The sequence below is a fragment of the Patella vulgata genome, chromosome 7 (genome assembly GCF_932274485.2).
Source record: "Patella vulgata chromosome 7, xgPatVulg1.2, whole genome shotgun sequence".
Lineage (NCBI taxonomy): Eukaryota > Metazoa > Mollusca > Gastropoda > Patellidae > Patella > Patella vulgata.
Genome location: NC_065885.2, coordinates 14,640,493 through 14,656,201, shown reverse-complemented (window position 1 = coordinate 14,656,201; position 15,709 = coordinate 14,640,493). Strand labels below are relative to the sequence as shown.

General features: G+C 37.6%; 1 protein-coding gene across 16 annotated transcripts in view; it reads right to left on the bottom strand.

Annotated features, from left to right (window-relative positions):
- Window positions 1–15,709, bottom strand: part of LOC126827704 (multiple epidermal growth factor-like domains protein 6) — a 196,546-nt gene that overhangs the window by 160,267 nt on the left and 20,570 nt on the right. For all 16 annotated transcript variants that reach the window (XM_050557170.2, XM_050557174.2, XM_050557169.2 and 13 more), the window contains exon 2: window positions 3,303–3,440. In XM_050557170.2, coding sequence (XP_050413127.2) covers window positions 3,303–3,440 — 138 coding nt within the window. The remainder of the gene's footprint in view (window positions 1–3,302; window positions 3,441–15,709) is intronic.

Sequence of the window (15,709 nt, the reverse complement as noted above, 5' to 3'; positions counted from 1 at the left end):
GTACGCGCAAGCGAATTATTGAAATAGAATTGAAGCATATGTTATTCCCGAAATGTCTTAGTTTGTGTCGAGTGGATGTTAAACCCCATTTCTCTCCCTCTCTCTCCTCTCTCTCTCTCTCTCCTACAACTGTCATGCGGTCTTTTTCGCACACGCCAACGAAAACACCTACAACTGTCATGCGGTCTCTTTCGCACACGCCAACGAAAACACCTACAACTTTCATGCGGTCTCTTTCGCACACGCCAACGAAAACACCTTTTCCTCCCCAGGCCATCCGCCCTGCACCACTAACAAGGAGAAACCAGGCTGGGATCTGGTTAGTGAGTCAGTACCATGCTCGCTATCCCCGCTGAGCCATCGTAGCCCTGACTCTTTACAGCGCCTTAAATGGGAGTTGATCATCGTTAATATTTTGGCTGATATTTAACGTCACTGTTAGGGAGTTCGGGTCTCTATAAAATAATTATTGCATTATTCTAAAATATCACAAAATGATACTTGAGCCTCTATTCATCGGGTTTATATGTTAATTTGTTTGTTGGGATGACCGTTCCTCTTCGTTCAAATTATTACATTCATATAAAAATGCGACGTGTGTTTAATGTTTAATGTCCATTCAACACAAGCCAGGTCATTTCGGGACTAACATATGGTTGAGCGTAGGCTTCTCTAGCAGTGTGGGGGGGGCAGGCGACCCTTTTGCTTGCACGTACAAGTGGAGGAATCGAAACCTCGCCACTTGACTCAATGACAGACCTTATAAACTAAAGCTCACGCGTTAGACCAATCAGCCCCCCCCCCCTTTTCCCACCCTATTAGAACTTAAAGATTGGAGAAAATTAACACCAGGTATCATATTCTGTGTTGTGTTATTTTTTATGTACGATATAAAGTTCAGCTCTTTGAAAGTTTGGATCTTTAGAAGTGTATCAAATTGCTCCATAAACCTTTTTAAGGATAGGGCTAGAGTGGGTGTTAAAATGGTATAACACATTTAAATTTCTATGTGAAAAATAGCTGTAATACTGGTTTGTACTGAGGTCGATTAATAATAGCCCTCTCGAAAGGAATTGAAGGGTCGTGTTTGATCCTAGGGGTCAGACAATGTCTATAAAACACCAATAAGAGATAAGAAGACTTCTCAGTAGATTTTGTATACGCGTCTTAATAAATGACTTAATAAATTCCTCATGATAAAAATACACAGGATCACCCACGTAACCAGTCAAACCCATCTTTTGGTGTAAAAGTTGATTGATTCCTACGATTTGTAGAAACCAGTTTCCGCCCACTTATCTTGGGTTTCGTACAGAATCTAAACTTTAGTGTGTTTGCTATCATATTGTTATTTCCACCTTATGTAACGATACTGTTGCTAATATGCCGTTCAGACGCCTAAGTCGGTTTTAAATCTCTATCGTTTTAACGTATTAAAGAAGGCGAAATTAAACCAGGTGTTTAAAACCTGGTTGGCTTAAAATTGCCGGCTTTAGCCATATTTGTATTTCATTACAGTTTTAGAAATTGTGCGATTACATGTTAGATCGTGACTGGTGTCGCCTGTGGTACTGATGAACACTGCACTCTCCTCGCCTTCAACCGCCGGGGCCTTTATATGACTGTTTGAATGACACGAGGGATTTCAGCTACATTTTAAACATGTCAGATTGGTTTTATGAAAGACCAAAGTGGCTGGTGTCAGCAATCCAATTTTTACATTCGTATCTATAAATTGTGGCGTCTGGCATTCATATACCAGCCATAACGTGTAATTTAATTCAAATTAGCCACCGCCGCCATATTGAGTAACGCAGAAACAGAAATAACCGACGACACCTGTTTTTGAAAATTGCTGGAGGACATGTGAAAACAATTTAAACCATATCAGCTAATTTTCAGAATTGGAATGTAATTCCACGTCATCTGAGAGATAAAAGTGCCGGAAATGATGATTTTGAGTGGCTAACCATGTCTGGAGTGTTTGCATTCTTAGTGTTTGTGGAGGGATTCCCCAGCACTTATGTGTTATCTGGAATGGGGTTTAATGTGAACCCAATACTTTGATCATTTTGCGACAAACATCTGGTCAATTTTATTTTTATGGTTATCCATCCAATGCCAGGGACGTGAATTTTGCTCGCCTACCCTTCTCCAATTTCTAACTGTTACGAGTTCTTTTACATGTACGCCAATGTGTATACGACTGACCCTGGGATTTTGAAAACATACTTTCAAATACATTTATACTTTGCGTTTTTGATATATATGTATAATTCCTTCGGTGTCTCTATCCTTAACATATACAGAATATGAGTTATCAATTATTATTTTCATACATTTTTAATTTACATTCTGATATTTACAATTAATAGACGTTTGGTAGGTCATTAAACATGCTTGATGGCCGTGTTAAATGTAATCTTTGATCATCACCCTTTTAAAACTCGATCGGAAAACTAGCTGATGTTCAAACCTGTTACTGTAATCATTAAAAGTTAACATTCAATGATAAATCCTATCATATTGGTTAATTGGTCGGCGTGGAAAGGTCATAAACGGTTCTGGCTATATGTATGCCTGTGTTATCTTGGGTGTGGTTTGTGAAAATATCCCATCATATAAATTTGTTATAGTTTTTAAAACGTCTGTTTATAGACAGCCATTTTATGTTGAAATATTGAGCAACATGTTGTATATAATATGTTACCTCGGATCATCATAATACTAACATACAACATGCCAATTGAACAGATAAAACGACTTCAGGCGTATATAATTTCAAACGGCGTTTTAACAACGTCATTCCTGTACAGCAAGTCATTGCACGAAGTCATTGAACTTGTCTAGGAATAAGATTAAATAAAGTTAACGGGCACATTTGTTGCTAGGTTTTGTCCGGGATTGAAAGACAAAATCCTATTTATCTGACTGGTAGGTTAAAGATGGGATGGGTGGGGTGTAATTTATATTCCCAGTTAAGTGAACGAATTTATGGAACAGCACCATTCCTGTTACAGATATGTACTGTGGTTGTCGACACTAAGGCCGACTTTTCACTGCATAGTTTGCATGGTCATTCCCGATAATACTGGGGTTTTTTTTATCGCGCTGCACCGCGACGTTGATATCAATAGTAGTTCTAGCGGATAATCCCCATGTCCCAGTATAAAAATGGTAAGACCGAACTCATCAAACTAGACTTATTCAATTAAAGTGTATTGTTTGTTAAAGTCAGGCAGGTTACAGTGCCAAGTTGCGGGTTTACAGGCACGGCAATTAGTAATAAAATTGGTTCTTACCTTCTTTCGTATCCTACACACCAATTATGGGTGTATCCACAGTCGGGCTTCCATACTTTTACTAACCGGGTGAAAGCTTGTACACACGGTTGTTTAACCATAACCATTTGTACATCTTGATATGGACATACATTAGGCCTGAAATATAAAAAAAACAACCGCATTAAATTTAGTACGATACTGCCGGCATTCAAATATCAGGGGCATATAGGGAAATTTTCCTAAATCAAGTTTGACAGATAGATGATTAAATGCTGTTTTTCCTTTCGATTTATTGAGACACTGAAGATTCGGCTCTACCATATATTTTATGAAAATTATCAACTTGGATCAAATAAAACGGTAATTAAACAGCTTATCGGTATATTTTGGCGCTTAAAGTCACTGGTCGTCTTTAAAATTTGATTCCATTGTAATTAACCATATTGTATCCTTGGCAAATTATAATATTGTGAAAGTTGTATCTCTAAAAAGAATATCGGTCCAAAAATTGGTAATCAAGTCAGCGTCACGCATTAATGCTTGGTGCAATATTTTGATGAGTCTCTTTTTAATCCGATATACTCAAAACTGGAAGATAATCTACCGCTGACATTCGGTGTTCATTTTTTAAATAAATGTTAAATAATCAATTCAGTGTTTAGGAAATGAGATATACTCAGAAAAATGCAGATGGCGGTCAGTAGCTTCAATCAGCGGAGAATAAACAGATATGAAATGAAATAAACAGAAATGGGGATTTAATGTCGTATGTTTTGCACCAACCGGGCTAATGTAGATGGGCATACATAACGCAATACGCTATGAGGGTAATGCTGTCCCGGCAACGGCACTACGGCCTACTTTTGTTTTATCAATTTCCAACTGTTAGAGGATCTTTAACGTAATGCAAATGCTAAAAACAGGGCGTCGGTTTTTCGTCACATCCGAACGAAAAGGAGCCTTTCCCTGTGAGGCATTCGGTCAAGCACCACTGACAAGAGAAAACCTTTCTGGAGGAATCCTGAGGAATTTTCTCAACCAACACCGGTACCTCCTGGTTAGTGAGCCAAGACCATGTTCACCGAGCCATCCTGGCTCTCGAAAATAGATCAAACAAAATAAAGAATAGATTAACTTGTTTATATTCTCATTTATTTGACTTGGATTGGTTTGGTGTGGATATAATGTAGCCAACGTGATAAATACATTTAACACCCCCAACAAGGACGAGGAAACCTGATTCAAGGCCAGCCACACGTAGGCGTTCTTCTTTAGAACGTGAACCTTAAAGAGACGGTGGCGAGTTTTCTGGAATATATCTTATGTAGTGGGTGCTCTTCTTGAGAACAGAAATCCATAAAAGAGATGGCGGATAGTTCAGAAATGTTGTCGAGTTCCATTCAAGACGAAAATATTATGTGCGCGCGGTGCCGTTCGTGGGAATACAAACCATGTGATGTTTCATGTAACGCATATTGATCATGGGAAAAGAATCACCGAGCTCCTTTAAACAAACCAAAGCAACTTCATAAACAACTGTTGAGTACATAATCAGTTTATGATTACAAATACGTCGAACAATTCATACTTTCAATTATAATACTTTTCTGAAGGTATGATAAGTTTTGCATCGACGTTTACTCTACGACCGTCAAACTATTAAATTCAAATCACAAGGCAGGTGTCTTTCTTCTTCCTATAGGAAGACAACGGTTTCTGAAATCTAAACCACCACTTCAGTTAGCTGTTAGTAGTTACCGGTGTAGTGCACTATATAGGATATGCTTACTCTTATCACACCTCATTTGAGGAGTTCATTCAGTTAACAAATATATGTTGTACTTATTGCATTACCGAGTCCAACCCGCAGGGGTTCGCCTTTATTGCATATCTTCAATTAACTAATCGGTATAGAGTTATCACTCTATAACGGCAAAGATCAGGCAGTAATAACTAGTCGGCTAGTCATCAGGCATAACTAACCAAAAGTCTATTAGTAAGTACAGCAGAACCGCACTAATAGTTATTAAATGTTATTTCGGTGAACATAAAACATGGAATATCTATTTGTCAGTTTTACAATATGGAAAATGTTACGAAATGTTCTTAATGTACCCAGCAACTGCGCACATAATTTTCGTGATGCACAATATGGAATATGTCTCAATTCTTTTTCTTTTTTTCATTCTAATGGCGTAGATTTCGGATGTATCTGTTGTTGAGAGTTATTTCTGGTTTATGATTATTATAAAGAAAGATACAGGTGTGTAACTATTTGACAGCATGTTTAGATGGGGTGGAACTTGTTAATTAATTAGTAATAAACAGACATTGGTTATTCACACTCTTAATGTTTGTTTACATGTGCTAGTTTCCTGGTTATTTTTTTCACCCGTGCACAAGAATTAGTAATATAGGACACATTTGATGACTCAACCAAACTGTTTAAAAGAATATTCCCAGACTTATATACAGCGATAGCCTAACCAATATGGTTACCATGAAAAATATTCGCAGTTCTGTATAGGGCGTATTGATACCTCAACCAAAATGTTTATCAGAATATTCTCTGTCCTGAATAGGGTATATTTGATAACTCAACCAAAATGTTTAAAATAATATATTCCGTCTTTTATAGGGCACATTTGTTGACTCAACCAAATTCTTTACCAAAATAGCCCCAGTCATATATTATTATAGCATATTGGAAGACCCAACCAATATGCTCAGGTAATCTTTATTGGTATGGGACGACGGAAAAGAAAAGTGAAATTAGTTAGTAAATGTCTACTCCATTGCCTCTCGTCTACTGACAGTATTAGTAATATAATAATAAATCTCAACTCTATTGTCTCTCATCTGCTGACAGTATTAGTATTATAATAAATCTCTACTCCATTGCCTCTCGTCTACTGACAGTATTAGTAATATAATAAATGTCTATCGTCTACTGACAGTATTAGTAATATAATAAATCTCTATCGTCTACTGCAGTATTAGTAATATAATAATATTAGTAATATAATAAATCTCTATCGTCTACTGCAGTATTAGTAATATATTAAATCTCTATTGTATCTCGTCTTCTGACAGTATTATAATAAATCTCCACTCTACTGTCTATACTTAGTAAATTTCCACTTAATTGTCTCTTGTCTATTGATGGTATTAGTAATATATATAAGGTATATAAATCGCCAGTTTATTGGTCAGGTCAGATTCAAATGTCGACCAGTACATTGATCAAAAACATAAATAATAGGCAGTGATAAGTGACATTTTAGGTCAAAGACAATTTCCGATTTACCCCCATTTTATATGTTGAATTAATGTTGTAGTATGATGGTCCGTGAAGTTCACATTGGACTTACACTGAAAGAGGCCATTCAAATCTGAGAATTATACTCTTCCTGGGAGATACTAGTTTTAATTATAATACATTAGATTTCAAACCATCTTCAATTTAAGATTTCACCAGAAGTTAATAATCAAAAAATAGAAAGCATTATCATAATAGAGAGAGAGAGAGGGGGGGGGGGTATTGAGAAAGCGGAAGGGGCGGCCTTTAACGACAATGAAATGGAATTGAAATGGGGTCTAATGTCCTGCTGTTCTGCTCCGACTGAGCTAATTAAGACGGGAATACGCCATGCATTGGACTATGAGGGAAATTTTCCCCGGATAGCGGTGCTACGGCCTACCCTTTATCGAAATTTCAACTGTCAAGGGTTCTTTTACGTACATGCCAACGTTTACACGGGATCTCAGTTTTCGTCCCATCCGAACGATTAGAGGCGTTAAACGTCAACTCAGTATAGATCATGGCATATCTTTACCTCAGTTATCTTTATTTTTGATGTTGGCAAAATGTCTACATACAATCTTATTTGCTCATCTGTTCTTTAACTCATAAAAACCCCACAATATTAAGATTCAAAATTAAAAGAAAGCTTAAATCCACACCGGGTAGCCTACATTATATCTTATTTGAAATATCGACAGTGATGGAATTTATAAAAACAAATATTTATACTTTTTTATACATCGTTTTTGTGGAATTCCGAACAAAACTATCATTGTTCATCAGACTAAAAGGTAGTTGCGTCACAATGCTAAATTCTAAAATTTGTTGAGTCGGCGGTGAAATATTGAAATGTGACGCCGCAGGGTTTATGGTTGCATGAACACAATACGATATTACGACACGATGAAAGAGGTACTCATAATCATTTTTATCTAACATATATGTACAATTTACATAGGTCACGGTATATCTATACACAAGCGATGACCCCAATTTTAACATCAATTGAAAACATTGTGCATATATTGACTGCTTTTCACGTTAACAAAAAAAAATACGACTGTGTTATTACATGTATTACATATATTAGTTTGCATAAAAGAGGTGAAATGAAATGGGGTAGGGGTTAACGTCCTACTTTTATGCACCGACTGGGCTAATGAAAACGGGCATACGCCATACAGTGTGTTATGAGGGACGTGAAATAAAATGAAATCGGGTTTAACGTCCTACTGTTCTGCTCAGGCTGGGCTAATGAAGACGGGCATACGTCATACAGTGTGTTATGAGGGACTTGAAATGAAATGAAATTTGGTTTAACGTCCTACTGTTCTGCTCCGACTGGGCTAATGAAGACGGTTATACGTCATACAGTGTGTTATGAGGGACGTGAACTGAAATGAAATTGGGTTTAACGTCCTACCGTTCTGCTCTGACTGGGTTAATGAAGATGGTTATACGCCATACAGTGTGTTATTTGGGACGTGAAATGAAATGAAATCGGGTTTAACGTCCTACTGTTCTGCTCAGGCTGGGCTAACGAAGACGGGGTGCTATGATGGCCATTTTGTCCGGAGTGGCGCTACGACCGACTCTTATTTCGGATCCCAAATGTTAAGGGTTATTTTACGTGCTCACCAATGTGTACACGGGACCTCGGTTGTTCGTCCTATCCAAATAATCAGAAGCTGTCCTTGTCAGACCATTTGTCCTGCTCTGGAAAACCCGGGGAACTTTCTCAACCATCACTGGGAGCGAAACCGAGACCCCCTGATTAGCAAGTCATTGTACAGAGGTACATTATATAGTCGTATACACTCTACGTGCAGTCTTGTATTATTATTATTTTAATATGCCAATGGCATTTGTAATAATATCCAGTCAACCGAACAAAGTGCACTAATATATGGCTAAACGACTCGCTGGAAACAGGAGTTGGAATTAACCAGGGCGAAGACGTTTACGTCATGTGTTAAATGAAAGGAAGTGGAGTTTAACGTCCTACTTTTCTTTGCCATCAGGCCCGAGTTCACAAAGCATGCTCAGACTTACGTTAAGAATTTACTCAACTTTCAATCACTGTTTATGAGAAATGTCTTTGATCCAGAAACACAAAAGTTTGCACATCGTTTCTTATTGATGTATTTGATACATCAAAACAACAAAATTTTAACACGGGGCTATATTTTAGTCCGAGAAACAGCGGCGAGAGCTACTGAGGACAGATATATATCATGCAGAGTGCTATGTGATAAATTTGCTAAATCAACGCCGTTTCCTCTTTTCTTCGACGAATTCCAACTGCTGGGGATCTTTTAAGTGCACGCCAATGTGTATACGAAACCTCGGTTTTTCATCGCATCCAAACGACTATCCGCTTTTCCTTCAGATATAATACTGTGTATTTTACTCTCTTCAAACGAGACGTGGTAATCTTTAAAATAAGCTCGAGCTTCTGATAAACCAATGGGAGAACATTCTCGATCAAGGACACTCCATTTCCGAGGTAAACACACTGATGGCCATTATCGTAGTGCATTCTTCAAACTCTCAATGAACTGTTTCCGGTATTTGTCGTCAAAGTAGATTTGTTATGCGTGAACGTTATGCATAGAATATTTGGTTGTATATTATAAACGAGGATAACAGTAAATGAATTTAAATTAGTAGGGTCTAACTATACATAAACCTAGATTTCACCTTGGATATTTTGAAGCGTTTTGGGTCGTAGCTAGTAGCCATAATAAAAAAGGTTTATCATATATGAGTGCTGGCTGAAGAGTTCTAAGCCTGCCCATGAAAGACCTGTACAAGGTTGATGGTTTCCATTTATTTTTCAACATAGTCCCATTCGAAGTGTACACACTTTTGCCAACGATGTTGCATGGAAGCCTGGATGCAAGTCAGGAAGAAATTGTCTTCAGCGACCCTAAAAAAGGTCGTTCTCAGCTGACATGACATCATCATTACTAGGAAAATGACGACCGACTAGTTCCTTTTTGAAAACAGCTGGGGATTTCAGAATCTCTCTTCACCAATACCAAAGCAAATAACCTAGTTTGTCTCAAGTAGATTTGCTTCAAAACGTCACGGGCTTTGGAATCCATCTTGCAGAAACTTTTGTCATTCTTACTCGTTGGCGATAATGTGCACAACCCTCTCATGAGAGATTCCCACAACACTGGCAATATGTCGTTTAGCCATCACCACGACATGCAACCGGGTAATGTTTTCTTGAATGGTTTCTGTTGATGGCCTCTCTCTGTCACGCTTAAATTCCGCAGCCCACTTTTTTATTGTGGAAAAGAAAGGGGCATCATCCGCTAAAGTGGAGAGCATGTTGGCATGAATCTTTGTTGAGGTTAGTCCTTTGAGTTGCAGATACTTGATGACTGCTCTATAGCCAGTGTTGTCCATTTCTGGTGATTTCAATGGGTAGGCTCACAAAATGGTCTGGTACCAAGACAATAATAACACTACAGTTGCAGGCATTATGTCTTTGATTCATTCAATGATTGTACTTGTTGGTGGCAATAGTTTGTTTCGGCCCAAACGATCTATCCTTTTTAGGCTTAGAACTTTTCAGTCAGCTATCGTATTAAATTAACCTCAGTATTAGCTTTCAAACTGCACTGAAAAAACACTTGTGTTGGATCTCAACACAAGTACTTGTGTTAAAACTAATCTACACAAGTTATGTGTTGTTTTGCATTGCATTAACACAAACTTGTGTCAATTTATAAAATCTTGTGTGTTTTTTCATATCATTAACACAAGTAATGTGTACCTTCCACGATTTGTTTTCTTTAAAAAAAAAACTCCATACAAAGTCTGAATTCGGGAGTCGTCAAGTTTTAAGAAAAGTAATAAAGGGCTTAATTCACATCTCGAAAATCACATGCAGTTCTTCACTGGAAGGGAGTGAGTACCAATTAATCAGACAATTGCCAGACAGACTTGAATGTTAATTGGTGTTAAGTTGTCTGTATAGTTAAAATGTCTGTCTTTTTTTATTGACCCAATAAACTGATAGATCAAATGAATATATAGTGTGATTTTCAGCACCCTGGTGTTTTCGAAAATTGATTCAATGTGCAATGAACAAAAAAAATGAGTAAAACTCTTAATAATGTAATTGGTTGATGTAATCGAAATTGGACAGTATTTGTTAACTGAAAAGTAACCAATTAAATTTAATTGATCATCCACGTGTATCTCATAATCGACTTATTGATATAATGGTTCTCCAAGTTATCTATACTTTTTGTCTGCGATATCACTTCGGTGGAAGCGGACGTAAAATACAACTAACTAAGAAGAAGTATCTATACTTTAGTCATTGCGACAAATTCTTTCTTTGATATTATATCAGCGACATTCAGTTAGATGTAGTGAAGTTAGCATCAACAGAGTGCTTTAGCCGTGTTATTTTTTTAAAAAAAAATTATAATGGTCAAATAGAATACCAGACCGCAGGTTTGTAAATTTTTACAAAAAATAAAACCGTGTATTTAATTTAGCATGTATATATTGCTTCTATGTATATAATAATTCGTTTCGTTTAAAACGGTCAGATTTAGAACCACTGCCACTGACTGCACCGGAAGTCTATTTATATAATGGCGCCACAAAGAAATTTTTTTTGATGTGTTCTAAAAGTGTTCCGCTAATTCAGCAATCTAATGAATCTGTCTTAATTTTTCTGAAATCGTGCTTAATTATTATTAGCTAATCGGCGCTACACCGTTGTTCAAATACTTATAATTGCAAGAAACCCCCGACTAGGACCAGCAGGTAAGAATCTGTCTTGATTTTATAGTAATGCCCGGTTGCAATTATTGGCCGCCATCTTTGATTTTTATAGACGTTCGGGCAAAAAAAAAAGGAGAAATGTATATCCAGACATGGACTATAGCTAGATACTAACTTTTGTGTTAGTTGTTTATTTGAAATGTAATCTTAATATTTCTGTAAAAGAAAAAAACAACAACAAACAAATCAGCCTTTTTTTATATCAATGTCATCAATGTGTAGGCCTAATAATTAGACTTTCAATGATTCAGAAGTTTCTCTACAGTTTCGTTATTTTTTTTCCAGTCATTGATGTTAGCATGTACTACACAAAGAAAAACAGGTAACAGAATTTCATTTCCTTTTAATATATTTTTTAAATAATGGCGAATAAATGGGGTTTAAAATTCACTTGACACAAACTATGTCATTCATTTCCTTGTATTTAATTGGTCGAATCAAGTAGGTCCATGCTTTATGTCCTAGAATCAAGTAGGACGGGTCTTCTTCCGTTTTCCTGAACACTGTCTCATTCTATTGCCATCTGTGTATGTTGTGTTATATTAATTCTGCATAAACCTAGAGTTGTTGTTAGTGTTTGTCGGATAGATCCTTTAATACTTACTGGCGCTAGGTAATTTCGAGGCTAATATTGTTCAATTTTATTTGAATGATTTGCTTGCGCGTACCGTAGGAGTGTATTAGAAACAGTGTTCGCGCAGGTTCGAGAACGGCTGAAGAACATGAAAACACTTTCATGAGTCTCGAACATGAGAGAACGGTATAGATGGTAACAAGATGAATTAAATTTATACAATCTGTTACGATAACTTGTTTGGTATTGACTTCGCTATTAAGCATAATTTTGATAAATTATGACTCCGTTTTACTCCTTTTCAATTCTTTGGATGACGATTACATCACCTTTTGATACGCCCACATGGAAATGTGGTCGCATATTGTCATCGCCCTCGTCCGTAGGTTTGTCCGTCGTCTACAGACCTGATTATTTTGAAATTGATATGTTGTTTATTTTAATGAGATGAATCCTATTTAATTTCAATAATTTCCGTTAGTTTCTTCTGGAGTTATGGCCCTTGTTTCACTTTGTGAAATTCATTTGCATCTTTTAAATTAGTAAAACGAAGACGTCTATTAAATTTCTGCGATTTCCGTGAATTATGTCTAGAGTTGTGGCCCTTGTTTCACTTTTTCGAACCTTGTGAACGCGCGAACAACAAAATTATCATCCGATTTGTATGAAATTTGTATGCATTATTTAAATTAGTAAAACACAAAACAAAAAAATCTGTCAAATTTCAACAATTAAGGCCCTTGTTTCAGTTTGTAGAACCTTTGTAAACCCACAAACGACAAAAATTATAATCTTGTCTGAAATTTTCTTGTAAATGCCCACATTACCTACAAAAGAATGAATATGCGACGATCCCTGTTGACTGGGCAAACGATTAAACTGCTGTGGGCATATGTTTCGTTGCCTGGCAACCTAACTTACTTGATGTTATACTGGCCACATACTACATCCAATTTTCGAACGGTATTAAACTTTTAAATTAATAAATGCACCCATGATGCTGTTTACTCAGCAGTTATCGATGCGTCGACCTTTGTAAACCCACAAACGACGAAAATTATAATCTTGTATGAAGTTTTCTTGTAAATGCCCAATATGCGACAATCCCTGTTGACTGCGCAAACGATTAACCTGCTGTGGGCATATGTTTCGTTGCCTGGCAACCTAACTTACTTGATGTTATACTGGCCACATACTACATCCAATTTTCGAACGGTATTAAACTTTTAAATTAATAAATGCACCCATGATGCTGTTTTCTCAGCAGATATCGATGCGTCGACCATGTTTGTTCTCCCTCACACCAGCTATGAGGTTGTGTGGGATTTGAGAACGGGAACGTGTTCGTGAACGCATTCCAGACTGCTCAAGTCCGACAAGAACCCATTCTCCGTCCCTTCTCTGCACCGGAACACTGTTTCGAATACACCCTAGGGGTATTTAGCAAAGGGAGGAAACCGGAGGACCCGGAGAAAACCCACAAGGCTGGACACATTCAAGTGGGGAATCACATAATAATGGCCTATTTCAAATAAGATATTTGCATATAAAGAAAGTAGGCCTACCGCCTCTTTCAAATGTGATATTTGCATATAAAGAAAGTACAAGGCTGGACAGGCGACCCTATTAAAAATATAGTCACATTCAAGTGGGGAATCACATAATAATGGCCTATTTCAAATAAGATATTTGCATATAAAGAAAGTAGGCCTACAGCCTCTTTCAAATGTGATATTTGCCTATAAAGAAAGTACAAACTTAATTCGTCAGTGCTGGATAAACTAGCCAAAGGATTCGGCTGAATCAATTGGCGCTAAACTTCACCTAGTTTATCCACTGACATACGCCCGAATCAAACATGTTTAATATATTTGGCCGAATTGTATTTGAGTGGTGTGTCCGGCTGTCCGCTTCGCCGAAGCATTCGTCTGATTTTAGAATTCATTAGTCAATTACCACTCATTCATATCGAGTGGGTATCACAAACTAGCAGTCGAACTGTGACACGGGTGCTACAGCCAACAAATTCCAACTACCATACTATCGGCTTAAATGCACGCCAATTGGACCTCAGGTTTTGTGTTCCATTGAAACGACTAGAAATGAAATGGGGTTTAACGTCCTACTATTTTGCTCCGAACTGGGCTAATGAAGACAGGCATACACCACACAGTGTGCTATGAGGGAAATTTTGCCCGGACAGCGGCACTGCGGTGTATCGAATTCCAACTGTCAAGGGATCTTTTACGTGCACGCCAACGTGTACACGGGACCTCGTTTTTTCGTATCATCCGAATGACTATACAGCTGTCCTTGTCAGGCCCTCCATCCTGCATCACTGACAAGGGGGAACCACGCCGGAAAATCTGGGTGAACTTTCTCGGCCAATGCAGGGATCGAACACCCGACCTCCAGGCTAGCGAGCCAGCGTCTTACCCACTTAGCCACCAGGGAATCCATGCTGAAAAATCCAAATGAGCTTTCTCGGTCAACACTGGGAGCAAACCTGCAACCTCCTTGGTAGCAAGCCAGTGCCTTACACACTAAGCCACATGGCTCTCTTCTAATTACTGTGACAGTCCAGTCACATGACAAACAAGGGTTATTAAAACAGATTTTCACGGCTTCAGTAAGATCTTCGGGATTCAAATGGTTTTAGATATCACACAGTTTGTATATGGTAAGGTATCTTAAACAGTTTATTACATGTCACATATTTATATTTTTCAGTTTCCATATTAGATGCCATAGCAAATCAAAGATCATATAATAAAATAAGTCAAAAAACCCAAATATGGAAAAAGAAAGAGCTGAAGAAATGGTGATTTGAGCACCTATGCTTTCTCATAGGTGTTTTTGGAGGGTGAGTGTTCAATTCTAATAGAAAAGATTGTTGTTATGGTATTTTAGAATCTCACCATAATGTGTTTGGCACAATATATCCCGGTTGGAGCTGATGTGACATAAACCTCCATTTCATTTTATTGTTTTGAAATTTAAAATTCAGTTAAGTATAGTAAATTTGTACACGTACATGTATGTGCACAAACAGAATCTTACTTATGTCCAGATACATGTAGATATGACTGTCTCATCTGTGGGGGACCACGGTGGCCAAGTGGGTTAGACACTGGCTCGCATATTTTAAGGTCGCGGGTTTGCAGTAAGACAATGCAGTACGGAGGACTGGGCTAATGAAGTTGGGCATATGCCATACAGTGTGCTACAAGAGAAATTTTGCCGGGTACCGTGACCCTAAGGCCTTCTCTTGTATCAAATTCTAACTGCCAGGGGATCTTTTACATGCACGCCAATGTGTTCTCTCATAGCACACTGTATGGCATATGCCCAACCTCATTAGCCCAGTCGGAGCTGAACAGTAGGACGCCGAACCCCATTCCATTTCATTTTTTTCATTTTGTCTCATCTGTGACAAAGCAAACCAACACATTACAATACAATGTAATTAAATTAAAACTTTCATCTTTTAACTGTCGAGTCGATTTAAGTCAACTAATACATAGTATGTTTTTTTTCTCCGTTAACTACATCAGAATTACAAAAAACCTTGACCTACATTAAGGTGACTTTCCCTTGCTTATGAAATGAAATAGGGTTTAAGATCCTACTTTTCTGTGTTAATATGGTGATTCTGCCCTACAACCTACTCTTATATCAAATATTTCAACTGTCAAGGGTTGTTTAAAGGGAACCCAGGAGGGCCGAATGGTTAAC